Below are 16,870 nucleotides of genomic sequence, written 5' to 3'. Positions count from 1 at the left end.
AGACACTTCAAGGATTTTTAAACCCAGGATCACTATGGTTTGCTTTGCATGCCAGAACTGAAAAATACATCTGGGGAGATTTGCTTTTGAGGAACTGCCCCCCAATAGGAGTTTTCTATGCTGCTGTTTTCCCCAGCGTAAGGTCCACTGTGAGGGAGTATCAACACTTGAAAGTAGGTGGGAAAAGGTAGAAGTGAGATGTTCAGATATTTGTTTTTTTTGGCAGGTATCTCTTTACTGTCCATCTCTAAATAAGACTGTGAGTCTATGTGCCAGATTTACCAGGAACTGGTGAGGCGCTGTGCCAAAATTGTCAGCACCACACTGCGTCAGTTCTTATATGTAGGGATATGCTGCATTTACAAAAATACGGCACACCACTGTGTTTCCACTAGCGCTGGTGCTAAATTTAGCTGCCAGTGCTAACACAAGCATTCTTGCACCAAAGTGCAAGGGTGCCTGTGTTGAAGGGAATGATTGTTTATGTGCAGAAAGGTGTCTCTTCTTGCATTTAATCTACAATGGTGATTAGGCATTCTATGTGTACTGTAGAATGCAGCAGACATAGAATTAGCAAATCGTCACTATTGAATGATTGTTTATGTGCAGAAAGGGACACCTTCCTGCACATAAACAATCATTCATGGCGTTTTGCTCTTTCTATGTGTGCTGCAGAATGCAACATACACAGAAAAAGCAAAAACGAGGAGAAATAAAAATATTTCTCCTCATTGCACCAGGGGTGGTGTTAGCTTTTGGTGCTGCCTCAAATTTATGACTCCTTGTAAGTCTGGGGCAGCGTCAAAAGCAATGGGTGTTGCGGTGGAAAGCCCACAGCAACACCCATTGCACGTCCCTCTGACGCAGAAAACTGCCATAGGTTTACGAATTCAGGCTAGTTTTCAGACTGCAAGCTTACAATGTTCCCAATATTTTTATATTTACCTTTGGAATGGAGTATTCCCTAAATGTAGTGTCACGCGTCACGGAATATGGTATATTCAATGGTATGATATCAATAAAGCGCTGGATCTCATGGATTACTGCTTCCGTGTATGGCATCTTCATTCGGTCTTCCATACATGGTGGGCGACTTTGGCCGATCACACGGTCGATCTCTTGGTGAACTTTTTCTGTTTGGGAAAAATTATTCTGTCAATGTCAAAATTTGATTCTCATTTAAAATGTATTATTCTGGAGCAATGCTTAATTTGTAAACAGCAAAAAAACACAAATAAGAGCAGGTATCCAAAACTTTTCTTAGCAGGGTGCCACCCTCTTTTGCCACTGGTTCACCCACTTTATCAAATGGCAACGCCCACTGAATGCATGTACAATGCTCAAACTGGACAGTGATGAGTGAGAGGAGCAAGCAAGCCACCTAAAAGGGGGATCTGGAGGGATTCTTCCCCAGACACAATTTTGAAAAACAGATGGTAAAAAAGTATATGTTGAAGTCGAACATTCACTTAAAATAGGTAAAAACCTGTAGGCCCTGATAGGGCACTCTGAAGGGGCAATAATGGAACATCGCACTACTTTCATGGTCTGGTTTGGGGGTGAGCAAAGGCCATAGTATGTAAAGAGGTGTTTTGTCTTTAATTCCACGTTCATTTTTACTATAGTGTTACATCATAACAGCCAACTCCTTTTATCAAGTTTGCTAGAATCTAAGGGCCTCATTCTGACCCTGGCGGCCGATGACCGCCAGGGTCACCGGCCACGGGAGCACCGCCGACAGGCTGGCGGTGCTCCGAAGGGCATTCTGACCGCGGCGGTTCAGCCGCGGTCAGAAAGGGTAAACCGGCGGTCACCCGCCGGTTTACCGCTGCCCTTCTGAATCCTCCATGGCGGCGTAGCGCGCTCCGCCGCCATGGGGATTCAGACACCCCCTACCGCCATCCTGTTCATGGCGGGAAACCCGCCATGAACAGGTTGGCGGTAGGGGGTGCCGCGGGGCCCCTGGGGGCCCCTGCAGTGCCCATGCCAATGGCATGGGCACTGCAGGGGCCCCCGTAAGAGGGCCCCGCAAAGTATTTCAGTGTCTGCTATGCAGACACTGAAATACGTGACAGGTGCCACTGCACCCGTCGCACCTTCCCACTACGCCGGCTCAATTCTGAGCCGGCGTCCTCGTGGGAAGGTTGATTTGCCCTGGGCTGGCGGGCGGCCTTTTGGCGGCCGCCCGCCAGCCCAGGGCAAATCTCAGAATCACCGCAGCGGTCTTTCGACCGCGGTGCGGTGTTCTGACGGGGTTACTTTGGCGGGCGGCCTCCGCCGCCCGCCAAAGTAAGAATGACCCCCTAAGTCTGAAATTCTCAGGGTCTAGATTTTGACGTGATAAGCAGCTAGCAGCTTACTCACAGCCACCTGCCACAGGTGCAGTAGGCTACTGATTGATCAATTATTGATTTTTGTATTGATTGTAGAGCTGTTATAAAGCATAGCATTTCCTTAGGCTAACGCTAAGGTACTGCACATAATTGCCAAAACATCTTATTTGATAAACCTTTTTGCCTACTTTTGCTTACAATATCCGAAAACAGTGTTGTGCCTGAAAATAGAAATACATTTATTTAATAGTTAAACAGAGTGCTACTCTGTGATTAGGATCACTTCAGAGCATGGTTAATGCATCTAAATAATTAGTCTTAAAACACAACTGCACACATAGAAGAATTGAAGCCCTCATCTTTGTTGAAAGTTCCCTAGTCCACCCACAAATCCATTTAAAAAGTATTCAATTTTATCTGCACTTGTATTACGGTGTTGAATATTTTGTCCAGTGGTGTGGAAGACCTGCGTGGTATGGAATGCAGAGATGCAAAGGATCAGTGAATGAGCAGCCGGATCTGTGTTTTAATGGCTGTGGCAATTCTCCTCATATGTATTATGTTTCTATTTTTGGTATATGCATCATATATGCAGTCAGTCACTTATCCTTGGAATCATGCATCTATTCACCAGCTGGCTCATTCTTCCGTTCACTTACTTACCATCCACAACAAAACACAATACCAACTCAAAATGCATAAACTATACACATTAAAAAAAGTAGCAAAAAATAAAACATGTCACTGTCTAAAAGCAGCAACCATCTTGGCACGGAATAGTACATAGTGTATAGTTATTTTAAAGTTACAACGTAGCAGCCAAATTTAGAAGCAACATGTTGGCCAATCTGGAGCAGTAAAACAATAACAGTTCCCATAACTGCCATAACAGTTCCCAAGATGGCCATGCCAGTTCCCAAGATGGGCACTCAATATACGTCCACATTTTTGAATGATATTGTTCAGTGTGTCATTGGTGTACCAATCCAAAATGGCTGAAATAATGCTTCTAGATGTTGTGGCCATATTGGAGAGATAAAACAATGATATACGCTGGACATTCTAAGAGGGCCAATCATTTTAGAAGCAATGACCTTGTAGGATGTGGCACACTGCAATACAAATCAATAGCAAACAAGAAACCGGATACCTTCCTAAGGAAGCTGCAAGTCAGCAGAGGGAAAGAAATTGAATAGAATCTATAAAAGGAGAACATAAAACAGCGGCGGCTGCCACAGATCTGAAGGGGAGGGGTTGGGGAGGTAAACGGAGGGGGGAAAAGAAAAGAAAAGAAAAAATACTTTCCTTACCGCCGTCTCCCGCCGTCTCCCACGTTTCCTGCTTCTCCTGCCGTCTCGCTTCTGTTCCCTCAATGTGGTGTCCCAGCATTCACTGGGACACCAGCACCGGCTCCCAAGCAATCCTGGCACCGCTTTCATGCTAAACCTAGCATGAAAACAGCACCAGGATTAGTCTGAGCGGCTCAGACTGCAGCTCCGACACAACCCTGGGGTCTGTGTAGTTTCTCCAACCCAGCTGTTCAACTAGGTGCCCATGTGTGTTTGGCCGGACTTAGATGGCCGGCCAAATACACATGTGCACTTAGGTGCACTCTCTCCTCATCCTCCCTCCCACCTCCTGTGGCCCAGCGCCACCCCTCTCTGCACTGCTGACTGAGCCAGCAGCAGAAAAATAAAACAACTATGGTTTTATTTTTCTACTGCTAGCTCAGCAAGGGGGGGTGACACTCGTTCACCAGAGCCGCCTCTGCATGGAAAACTAAAGGGTAGCCTCACCAGTATGGTAATGAAGAAGATTGAGGTGGAAGTGCCCGTGATCCATGTAGGAGGCTGGCCTGGCTTGTAGTGGGTACCAAGGGGTACTTACACTCTGTACCAGGTCCAGTTATCCCTTATTAGTGTAGAAGAGGTGTTTCTAGCAGCTTAGGCTGATAGCAGGTAGCTATAGCAGAGCAGCTTAGGCTGAACTAGGAGACATGCAAAGCTCCTACTATACCACTGGTGTCATATGCACAGTATCGTAAGAAAACACAATACACAGATATACTAAAAATAAAGGTACTTTATTTTTATGACAATATGCCAAAAGTATCTCAGTGAGTCCCCTCAGTATGAGGATGCCAAATATATACAAGATATATGTACACAATACCAAAATTATGCAGTAATAGCAAAAGGAAGTAAGGCAAGCAGTGTAAAGTTACAATAGATTGCAATAGGAGCACATAGGTATAGGGGCAACACAAACCATATACTCCAAAAGTGGAATGCGGGCCACGAATGGACCCCAAACCTATGTGAGCTTGTAGAGGGTCGCTGGGGCTGTAAGAAAACAGTGAGGGTTAGGAAAATAGCCCACCCCAAGACCCTGAAAAGTAGGTGTAAAGGGCACCTATATTCCCCAGAGAGCACAGAAGTCGTGATAGGGGAATTCTGCAAGGAAGACCAACACCAGCAATGCAACCATAGTGGATTTCCGGACGAGAGTACCTGTGGAACAAGGGGACCAAGTCCAAGAGTTGCGACAAAGTCGAGAGTGGGCAGATGCCCAGGAAATGCCAGCTGAGGGTGCAAAGAAGCTGCCACCTGATAGTAGAACCTGTAGATTCTGCAAGAACGAAGAGGACTAGGAACTTCCCCTTTGGAGAATGAATGGCCCACGTCGTGAAGAAGCTTGCAAATGTGTTCCCACGCAGAAAGACTACAAACAAGCCTTGCTAGCTTCAAGGGTCGCGGTTAAGGTTTTTGGTTGCTGCTGTGGCCCAGGAGGGACCAGGATATTGCCACTTGGATGTGGAAACAGAAGGGGCGCCCAGCAAGTCAGGGAGCCCTCACAGAAGCAGACAGCACCCGCAGAAGTACCGGAACAGCCACTTGGAAAAGGAGTGAACCGGAGCTCACCTGAAGACACAAAAGGGAGTCCCATGACGCCGGAGGACAACTCAGGAGGTTGTGCACTGCAGGTTAGAGTGTCGGGGACCCAGGCTTGGCTGTGCACAAAGGAAATCCTGGAAGAGTGCACAGGAGCTGGAGCAGCTGCAAATCACTCGGTACCCAGCAATGCAGTCTAGCGTGGGGAGGCAAGGACTTACCTCCACCAAACTTGGACTGAGGAGTCACTGGACTGTGGGAGTCACTTGGACAGAGTTGCTGAGTTCCAGGGACCATGCTCGTCAGGCTGAGAGAGGACCCAGAGGACCGGTGATGCAGTCTTTTGTTGCCTACGGTTGCAGGGGGAAGATTCTGTCGTCCCACGGGAGATTTCTTCAGAGCTCCTGGTGCAAGAAGGAGGCAGGCTACCCCCAGAGCATGCACCACCAGGAAACAGGCGAGAAAGCGGCAGGAGAAGCGATATAGGGTTGCAGTAGTCATCTTTGGCTACTTTGTTGCGGTTTTGCAGGCGTCCTGAGCACTCAGCGGTCGATCTTTTGGCAGAAGGTGAAGAGAGAGATGCAGAGGAACTCTGATGAGCTCCTGCATTCGTTATCTAAAGAATTCCCCAAAGCAGAGACCCTAAATAGCCAGAAAAGGAGGTTTGGCTACCTAGGAAGGAGGATAGGCTAGCAACACAGGTAAGAGCCTATCAGAAGGAGTCTCTGACGTCACCTGCTGGCACTGGCCACTCAGAGCAGTCCAGTGTGTCAGCAGCACCTCTGTTTCCAAGATGGCAGAGGTCTGGAGCACACTGGAGGAGCTCTGGGCACCTCCCCTGGGAGGTGCAGGTCAGGGGAGTGGACACTCCCCTTTCCTTTGTCCAGTTTTGCGCCAGAGCAGGGCTGGGGGATCCCTGAACTGGTGTAGACTGGCTTATGCAGAGATGGGCACCATCTGTGCCCATCAAAGCATTTCCAGAGGCTGGGGGAGGCTACTCCTCCCCAGCCCTGACACCTTTTTCCAAAGGGAGAGGGTGTAACACCCTCTCTCTGAGGAAGTCCTTTGTTCTGCCTTCCTGGGCCAGGCCTGGCTGGACCCCAGGAGGGCAGAAACCTGTCTGAGGGGTTGGCAGCAGCAGCAGCTGCAGTGAAACCCCGGAAAAGGTAGTTTGGCAGTATCCGGGTGTCTGCTAGGGATCATGGAATTGTCTCCCCAATGCCAGAATGGAATTGGGTTGACAATTCCATGATCTTAGACATGTTACATGGCCATGTTCGGAGTTACCATTGTGACGCTATACATAGGTGTATACCTATGTATAGTGCACGCGTGAAATGGTGTCCCCGCACTCACAAAGTCCGGGGAATTTGCCCTGAGCGATGTGGGGGCACCTTGGCTAGTGCCAGGGTGCCCACACACTAAGTAACTTAGCACCCAACCTTTACCAGGTAAAGGTTAGACATATAGGTGACTTATAAGTTACTTAAGTGCAGTGGTAAATGGCTGTGAAATAACGTGAACGTTATTTCACTCAGGCTGCAGTGGCAGGCCTGTGTAAGAATTGTCAGAGCTCCCTATGGGTGGCAAAAAAATGCTGCAGCCCATAGGGATCTCCTGGAACCCCAATACCCTGGTACCTCAGTAGCAGGATCCCAGTGAGACAGTGAAAACACCCTGACATACACTCACAAACAGGCCAAAAGTGGGGGTAACAAGGCTAGAAAGAGGCTACTTTCTCACAATCCAGGAAAATGCTGTCACTCACATGGCAATAGAGCAAATGGCTGAGGTGAGCTCACCCATTGCCCGATATGGTATCAAGGGAAGAAGCAGAATGTAAATCACTCTCAAACGCAGATGAATGACAGAACACAACTTATCCAAAACTCTCCTAAGTATGTAAAGGGATGTACTCCTATGTATGCATACATTTTGTATTACCTTGTTTAATTACAAGGGTTTGGTAGACACCACACCTGTTGGGCACTCCAATGAAGAATTACCAAGGATTATCATAGTGCAAATATTCTACCTCCAGGGTTTGTCAGAGGGGGTAAACATCATCAAAACCCATACCTACCACTGTCATCTGTAAAATTCCATGTATCAACATAGCTTAGCTCTTAACACAGTGTAACACCAATTCCCCCTTAAAAGCATATTGACTTTAACACACAATTTTCCCCTGGGGGGGGGAGGGGACCAGCATCAAAATCCTAATCTACTATGTCATTCTGTGAGATTATATGCAAGAAATGTACCAATATTACCAATTCACTATTAAAGGGCCTGGTCTCACTAGCATATCCGTTTCCGTTTCCCTATAAATAGGTCAGGCCACTGATATTTTTCATAACTTTTTATAATAAACAGATTAGTACAATGGTATTTGATATATTTGTTCCCAGTGAGCCAGTTAGGCATATAGCCTTTATCACTGGCTTGTCATCATAACATATTCTGCGCCACATAAGGCTAAACTATAACTTTCAAAGCACAATTCTTCCTACTAAACCTTTCTGACTGAACTAAATTGCTATTTGCTATCTGTTGGGTTCTTAACTTGCAGCGTTAACTTGTTACATGTTAAGTGCTCCATTGCCTGGTGATTAAGCCCTATTTACAACAATGCTGTAAATAAATAAACTATAATATTCATGATCAATTCAGTCCTACTGCTTTTCTCTGAAGCGTTCCCATAAGGCAACCGTCGAGGTACAGTCATAACTCTAGAAACCTGTACAAACTGACAGTTTTCAAAATAACATACAATCCCTGTTAAGTATTATCACCGATAATCAACTAAGCCAACTACTTGATGGGGGAAAGGGGTTAGAAGTGGGTAACCTAAACCAAATATCCCACCTACCATAGTAATCTATGATATTACATGTAGCAAAATACATTTCACATCATCCATCTGCACAGGAAGTGCCATCACTGGATATATCATCATCCATATGCACAGGAGATGACATCACTGGATTTCCAATCATCTATCTGTACAGGAAGTCCCTTCATCAGTGTCCTGTCAAAATCATCGTAAAATAAGAAGCCAAACAAGTGGACTTAATTTCGTGTCATTCAACTGCACAAGAAGTGACATCACAGGACTTCCCTTTATCCAGCTGCACACAAGGTGACAGCACTGGTTTTCTGGCCAAAATCAGTTCCTCCAAAACATCTTTAAAAGAAGAAGTCAAACAAGAGGACTTCATTTCCCATCATCCATCTGCATAGTTAGTGTCATCACTGCATTTCCCATCATGCATCTGCACAGAAAGTGACATCATTGTGTTTCTCATCATCCATCTGCACTGGAAATAACAGCATTTTGTTTCCCATAATCCATCTACAGAGGAAGTGACATAATTTCCTACCTTTTGCCTATTTCAATAAACTCTTTAAGGCATCCCATCACCTGGGCATTCGCTGCAAAGGCTGGACACAGACAAGGGCATTGCATGCACCTCTACCAGCACCCACACTCAGTACCAAATGCACATAATTCAGACACTTCCATAGCATTCACACAACACATAGACCCACCGTCAAACAACTACCACTAAATACCACTCACCTTCAAACTACAGAACGCACATTCCCACTCATGATGAATAATTGAATACTCCCCTCTACAGTAATCCACGCACCAGATATTGCACACCTCAACACCTATTATAAGCTTGACCCCCTCTTCATCACAGAAGCATGGTTCACCCCTACATCCTCACACATTCTAGATGTCCTTATTCCCACAGGCTGGAGCATACTTCATGTCAATTATACAAATAAGAAGGGAGGAAACTTTGCTGTCATCCATAAGTCCTCCATGTCCTGCACACTAGACAAGCAAGTAACATTCAACTCTTGTCTTCTCAACATCAGCACCAATCCAGTGCAAACCATCGATAACTTTGACTGAACTGACCAGTTTTCCATCCCTATCTCTCTGTTCAGAGTACTACCAATGCATCAAAATCGACACAAAAGAGAAGACCAAACCTTCTGATCCTTGTACTGCTGAGAAAGTGTACATAAAGTTAATCATACACCATAGCTGCTAGGCATCTGTTTATCTTTATTATGTTGCCATGTGCTCGACAAACCTCTTGAACTTTGATGATTGACCTTGTGCTCGCAGCCTTGGGCTGCAATCTGCTTATCGCTGCCATTTACTTTTTCCAATTAAAGTTCTGAGAATTGTCGTGCTTAATCAGTAACTGCCAGAACAAGTTTTTACAGGTCGTTGCCACCTCCTGCCAGCTGTATCCGTACCTTCTCCCACCACATGTGTATCCCTGAAATATTCTGAAGGCCGTAGAGGACCTTGAATACGCTAGGGGTGGAGTTGTCCTCTGACTAAGCAGTTTTGTGTGTATATAAGGTTGGGTGCCCCAGAGTGAAGGGGCAGCCTCCGTAGGATAGTCACTTGACTGTCCTGGGACTCTGTGTTAGCTCGAGCTATAATCCATGTAATAAACTTCTCTTTTTAACTCCAGTTAGTGACTCCGTCTGATTTGTGAACTCTCTGCTAAATTGACCCTGAGGACATAAAGGGTGTCCCTCCACCACTGGGAAGAAGACCCCGGGTGGGGGTCAAATCTTTCCTGGTTCCTCAGTTGGCGCCCAAACAGGGACCCGAGTCAAGCATCCAGGGGACCGACCGGGTGACGGAGGACTCACGATTGGATTTCCAATGGAGGCGCCCCACACCAGATTCTGAGCTTCGTTCTCTGTCGTGGACCTGCGGCTCTCCACTGTGTGTCTTCCAGCCGGCTCGACTTCTCCTGTGGCTGTCTGAATTCGGGTCTCTGTTTTACGTGAATTATTGGAGTCCCCAACTGTTGGACTATAACAGCAGTGTCAGGTAAGGAAGGGAATTGAAAGATTCCTGTCTAAAAATAGGTCTGTGAGTATTGTACGGTTTCTATCGCTCTTTGCAAAGATCGCCGTCAGTGGTAAGACTGACCTCAGTTGTCATTTATGTATATAGGAAGCAAAAGGCATATTTGCCACTCATTTGGTGTATTCAAACCACTGGTGTAAGAATTTATTTTTTTAAATACTGGAAGAATACCAGCGTTCAGTTGTTGCAGGAAATTGTGTTGTTTTCTTTGCAGTAGGGACTCCCGCCTGGAGGAAACATGCCCTGCTTCTCCGGCCGGGACTCCAAATCATTATATATATGTTAAATATGGCATAGGTCCGATTATCTGGTCTGATATATGGAGAAAAAGAACCAAAGGTAGTTCTGATTTGCAATGGCCTATTCACAGGACATTTGATAAAGATAAATTAGACTATTTACAGGAACGTTTGTTTGTGACAAAAAGTAGACCAGGGATATTTGATTCACTACGGACTTGGCAGAAAGAAGCAGACCAAAGACGTAGGAAGGCAGAGAAAGAATTACAGAGACATAAGACCAGGACAGTGACTGAAAAGGTATATGACTCTGACGTAGCTGAACATCAACAGAAAATTTTAGAACATGACCGAAGGCTTCACTTACAAACTGATAAGTGTTACCCTTCCAGGACAGTAGTGGATAAGCCACAAGAGGAAGACCCCCTTTTAAACGATATGTTAGATAAACCCCCGTTATATACTCCACCAATATATCCTACACTACATCCTTAACCTGCACCAGGTGACCCTATTGTGCCACCCCCGGTTGGATCTCAGGCGAGTGCTCTGCCACCCACCACCACCCCTCCTGTCACCAGACCTACAGAGGATACACCCCGCCCGACTGTACCCACCCCTCGACTGGCCCCCGTTTGGCCCACCATTGACTCCTGTTTAGACACCACACATACCCCCGTCCCATGACCCCGTGAAAGCGCACCCTGCGCGGACACTTGTTCTCTAATTCACAAGAGGAAGATGTCATTGAAGAAATGACACAGAGGTGGATGACTAATTGGAATGACTATGGGGTCAGGGACATTGTCCACACTATGAAACAATGGGATAGTTTAGTTCAGTTACATGCAGCCACCCTTATGTGCAACATTATAATACAAGAATATGAGGATGATGGTTCCTCAGCTCCTGCGGGACTGGTGGACCTCCGAAAACGTGCCTCTACTGGACTGCCGCTTGGTTCTGGTCTACATGATTATGTTGTTACTCTTCTTGTATATAGGGACCGCCTGTGGACATGTAGACCTTCTATAAGGGCATCCATGTTTCCCATGAGAGAGGTTCCGCCGGTTTGGCGAGAACCGGTGACGGATGACGCTGGCCAAGTTATTACCGCAGGGCATTTTCAACAAATATGGGTACACACCCCATGGAAAAAATCTGAAACACATACCCTAAAAGCCGCCTTACCTGACCCCCCTAAAGAACCCTGCAGGATATTATAAAGAATTGCAACGAATTCTTGAATCATGTACTATGACGTTGTCCGATATTGACATGTTAATGGCAGCAGTAGTCCTGCAGGAAGTATGGTCAAAAGTACGGAGGCACGACCATGCTGAACTAGGGGGCACGTGGGACCAATTGCAAGCAACAGAAAGAGACAGGGTTGGGGGAGCGAAACCAGACCCACTTAAATTGGCTCTCCCACTGCGTATTTTGGATTTAATGAAGACCATACTTGCACCACACAGGATAAATTGGGATAAATTGGCCGCCTGTAAACAGAAAAAGGACGAGGGTGTTTCAGACTTTTATACAAGGTTTGAGGGTGTCTTTTCTGATTACAGCGGCCAAGAAATGACTACTGAAGGGGGGATAAGACTCTTTGTTGACAAATTCGTGGACAATTTATTACCAGACATAAAGGGAAAATTGAAATTGTGTGAAAGTACGTGGCCAGTCTCTACTGCCACTGGAATACTGACAATGGCCCAATATTATGAGAACAGGGAGATAGAAGAACAAGAAAAGAATGAGAAAAAAATGAAGGAGTTGAAAACAAAGGTGTTATTTCAGCAGGCCTATCCTCAGCCCCGTCAACAGCAGTCCAGATCAAGGTCACAAGGACCTCCCAATGACAGAAGGCAGTCCCAATGCCCTCCCCGTTCTTCCCTCTCCTACAATCAGTGCGACTATTGCAAGCAGGAGGGCCACTGGAAGAATGACTGCCCCAATAAGGACAACTCCACAGGCCGCCCCATGCCCCCACCGCAACAGGACTACAGACCACGCGGTAGGTCTGGTCCTGCAGACAGACCCCGCCAGCAGGCCCCTCCATGGTCCCACAGTACCCCCCGCCCGAATTATTTTGATGCTTCATCCCAGCGTCAATATTTTAATGACAACTATGATGCGTATGAAGGTCAGGGGTCCTCCGTTGACTAGGACAGCCTTCGACAGAGGGGGGTGGGACCAGTTTCTATTCCTGTTAGGCAGAATGGCCCTCACGTTGAGGTACAATTAGACAGTACTCCACATGATTTTTTTGGGTAGATACTGGGGCCACCAAAAGTTCTGTTAAAAAGGAAGAGGTCCAAGGGGTCCCTCTGTCTGGCAATATTAACGTCTCTATGGGTTTTTCTGGTGTTCCGGTGGTAACCCCGTCTCCCAGCCGCTGCATGTTGCCATAGGTCCTTACACCATTAGCTCCCCTCTCATTCTTACTTCGGCCGGTAGTGAGAATTTATTGGGTTTGGACCTATTAAAGAAATTGTACGCCACCATTTATTGCTCTCCGGATGGAGTTCATGTCACTCTAGGTCCAAATATTTCCCAGTCACAATTTTTGTCAAAACCACTTCCACCCGAACTTCGAGATTTGCCAGACATTTTATGGGCCACACATAAGGACGATGTTGGATGTTTGGACATACCACCGTATGTCATACGCTTGAAAGCCAATGCCAAATTGCCTCGTCTTCCCCAATACAAATTATCCCAACACATTGAACAACAACTCAAAAATATTGTGACCCAGTTGATTGATTTGGGTGTCATTGAAGAAACGCGTGGTAATGATTGTAACAGTCCTGTCCTTCCTGTTCATAAAAAATTATCTGATGGCACTGAGTCTCCAGGACTCCGATGTTATTGATTTACGGGCGGTCAATAAGATTGTAATACCCCAGTTCCTTGTTGTTCCTGACATTACGACATTATTAACAATGATACCTGCCTCTGCTACTTGGTTCTCTGTTATCGATCTTAAGAATGCATTCTTTAGCATTCCCATTCATCCAGATAGTAGACACATCTTTGGGTTTTCACTGGGTGGTCGCAGTTTCCGGTTCTGTCGCGCTCCACAAGGCTATACTGAATCGCCTAGCATTTTTAGCCAGGCCCTCAAGGGTCAATTAGATGCCCTTGTTTTTCCTTGCTCCTCGACGCTGGTTCAATATGTGGATGACCTTTTAATAGCATCCACTTCAGAACAAAATTGTAAAACAGATACTGTAGCCTTATTGAAACATCTTGCACACCATCACCATAAGGTCTCCCTTTCCAAATTGCAATATTGTAGACAGGAGGTTATATACCTAGGACACCTCCTGTCTAAGTAGGGACGTACGTTAACGGCTGAGAGAATACAAGCTATACGAGACATACCAGTTCCAAGGACACAGAGAGAGGTTAGGGCCTTTATAGGTATTACCTCCTTCTGTCGTCAATGGATTCCTAATTATTCTCTTTTGATAAAACCGTTTTTGCATCTCACCCACAAAGATTGTCCTGAAAAAATTGAATGGAATGATGATTTTCAGTCTGGTTTTGATGAATTGAAAAATACACTCTGCACAGCACCTATACTGGGTACGCCTGATTATTGTAAAGATTTTCGGTTATATGTGAGCGAGAGAAATGGATGTTCACTATCAGTGTTAACCCAAGAGCATGGCGGCAAACAACGCCCCTGTGCTTATTTTTCGGCCCTACTGGATCCAGTGGCCCGTGCACTCCAGAGCTGTCTACGGGCAGTAGCCTCTGCAGCGATCGCAGTGCCCCAGTCGGCCGGGATAGTCATGGATTCACCCCTCACCCTGTTGGTCCCACACACTGTTGACGCACTATTAAACAAAACAAAAACACAGCATCTTACTAATGCATGATTAACTACTTATGAACTGACACTTTTAGCTAGTCATATAACATTAAAAAGGTGCAACACGCTCAATCCTGCCACTTTATTGCCAATTACTGAAAAAACTGAAGATTCTTATGATGACATACATGACTGCATTCTCCGGACGGAGGATGAAACAAAAGGGAGAGTGGACTTACAGGACACTCCACTGAGAGACCCTGATGGCATATTATACGTAGATGGCTCATGCATCAAGCTACCCGATGGCACTACCTCTGCAGCCTATGCAGTTACAACAGCTACCACTGTAGTGGAAACAGCTAGAATACCACATAACTCTGCTCAGGCCGCAGAATTAATAGCTCTAAGACGAGCCTGTGAGTTAAGTAAAGAACTTAATGTGAATGTTTACACGGACAGTCAGTATGCATTTGGCGTAGCACACAATTTTGGTTGATTGTGGGCAGAACGAGGATTCCTCACTTCACATGGGACACGTATTCAACATGGGACCCTTATAACTAAGTTACTTTCTGCCCTGGCGTTGCCCAAAACAATGGCTATCATGAAGTGTAGTGCACACAAAAAGGTGACAGATGAAACTGGACAAGGCAACGCCCTAGCCGATCAAACAGCAAAAGATACAGCGTATGCAAAGACAGGACACATGTATGTGGTAGATAGTACAGAGAAGGTTCGTCCCCATGAAATATTTGGGAACACAGTAGAGAGTGTCAGGAAGATACAGGTTGAGGCAACTGAACAGGAGAGAAAGGAATGGGAAGAAGGGAAGGCCAAGCTAGATGAAAATACGCTGTGCTGGACAGATCTGTCACAGAGGGAAAGATGGATGTTACAGGATGCATTGGTTCTACCAGTAGTGACTATGGCCCATGGTCCTGCACACGTTAGTGCGAAAAGCATCTGTGATTTGCTTGATCCGGTTTGGTCTAATAAAAATATCAGAAGAGTAGCTGACCAACTGGTTCAATCCTGCATGATTTGTTTACAACATAACATAGGGAAGGGTGCCTCAGTCCCCGCTGGGCATTTTTCCCCACCAACGTATCCCTTTGAAGTACTACAAATGGATTATATTGAGATGGAAAGGTGTAATAACGTGAAATATGTCCTAGTTGTGGTCTATATGTTTAGTAAGTGGGTAGAAGCTTACCCTACTAAAGATAATACTGCCCTTACCACCACAAAGGTACTTCTGAAGGAGTTCTTCCCACGGTTTGGGGTCCCAAGGTGTGTCTGGTCAGATAATGGGAGTCATTTTGTAGGGCAGGTGATGAAAAGGGTGTGTGAAGGGTTGGGCCTCCGCCAGAAGTTTCATGCAGCTAACCACCCCCAGTCAGCAGGACTAGTTAAAAAATATAATGGCACACTTAAATTCAAGATGTCAAAAATATGCGCAGAACGCGGTATACGGTGGCCGGACGCATTGCCCTTGGCTTTAATGTCTGTCAGGATGACGCCTCACTCTACATCAGGGTTGTCACCCCTTGAGATAGTGATGGGTAGGCCAGCAAATGTCTGGGGGGTCCCTCGACCTCACAAGTACTCAGAACTAGAACATCCTGTTTTGATGGACTGTTTAAATGAAGTCACTAATTCTTTGCGTTCTATTCACCAACAGGTGTGTGAAGCACTTCCATCTGTATCCACTGATCCAGGCCACAAGATACTACCTGGAGACTGGGTCCTCACAAAGAATTTCGAGCAGAAAAAGAGTCTCGAACCTCAATGGAAAGGTCCGCGACAGGTCCTTCTTGCTACTCGAACAGCAGTTAAAGTCGAGGGAGCTAAGAATTGGATACATGCATCCCACTGTAAGAAAGTACCCCTACTCGTACCCTCTGATGAAATAAAAAGTGGTGACCACCCGACGACTGAGGACCATTTCAGCAACACTACGCAGAGTGATAAAAAACAGAACGACAGTGTGCTGCAGGAGGTTCCCTCAGATTTAGGTCACACTGAACAATTGTTTCCTGACCATACCATACCGCAGTCCACAAGATACGATTTCCGCCCACGAAAATAAGAAAATGAACAATGAACTGATTGCTTGTCCCCTGTATTAAGTCTGACGATAGCTGCAGGGCCGTGATTTTGACTGTCGGGGCAGACCAGAGTGTGTCAATAGGACTGCTGGAATCACCCCACAGTGAAGCAACCACCAGTCACGGCAGCACTAGGTTGGACTGAACTGCTAGTGGGACAAGCAATAAAGAGAAATGGATGTTATTCAAGAAGACAAGAGGAAAAAGAAGAAAATAAGTAATTTAAAAAGACTATTAGGCCCACGGATCGCTTGTCTCACCATAACAATTCTATTTTTGGTACTTCTGTCTTGCATTGGGTGGGTAATACATGATTCTGACTCAGAGGTCTCACCAACTACGCCACTGCCTCCAGAACACAGCCATGTTTCCTTACCACTCCATGAGGAAGGACGACGTAAGGAATATGAAAACAATACCTTCATATCTATGTTACATCAACATCAGCTGGCTGTAAATAGAACAAATTGTTGGATATGTCGCTTGCTACCGAGTTCCGTGCAAAGAAGGTTGCCATATATTTCATTCCCTTTTTCTTTTGATGGCTCCTGCAGCGCCTGG

At 45.9% G+C, this 16,870-nt stretch overlaps 1 protein-coding gene across 1 annotated transcript in view; it reads right to left on the bottom strand.

The window, feature by feature from the left end:
• LOC138259476 (cytochrome P450 2C28-like) overlaps window positions 1-16,870 on the bottom strand; it is a 1,060,791-nt gene that overhangs the window by 169,882 nt on the left and 874,039 nt on the right. The window contains exon 7 of the mRNA XM_069207246.1: window positions 946-1,133. Within this exon, the coding sequence (XP_069063347.1) occupies window positions 946-1,133 (188 nt within the window). The remainder of the gene's footprint in view (window positions 1-945; window positions 1,134-16,870) is intronic.

The sequence above is a fragment of the Pleurodeles waltl genome, chromosome 9, assembly GCF_031143425.1.
Source record: "Pleurodeles waltl isolate 20211129_DDA chromosome 9, aPleWal1.hap1.20221129, whole genome shotgun sequence".
Taxonomy (NCBI): domain Eukaryota; kingdom Metazoa; phylum Chordata; class Amphibia; order Caudata; family Salamandridae; genus Pleurodeles; species Pleurodeles waltl.
The sequence above is the reverse complement of the archived record's forward strand: the minus strand, read 5'-3'. Positions and strand labels throughout refer to the sequence as shown.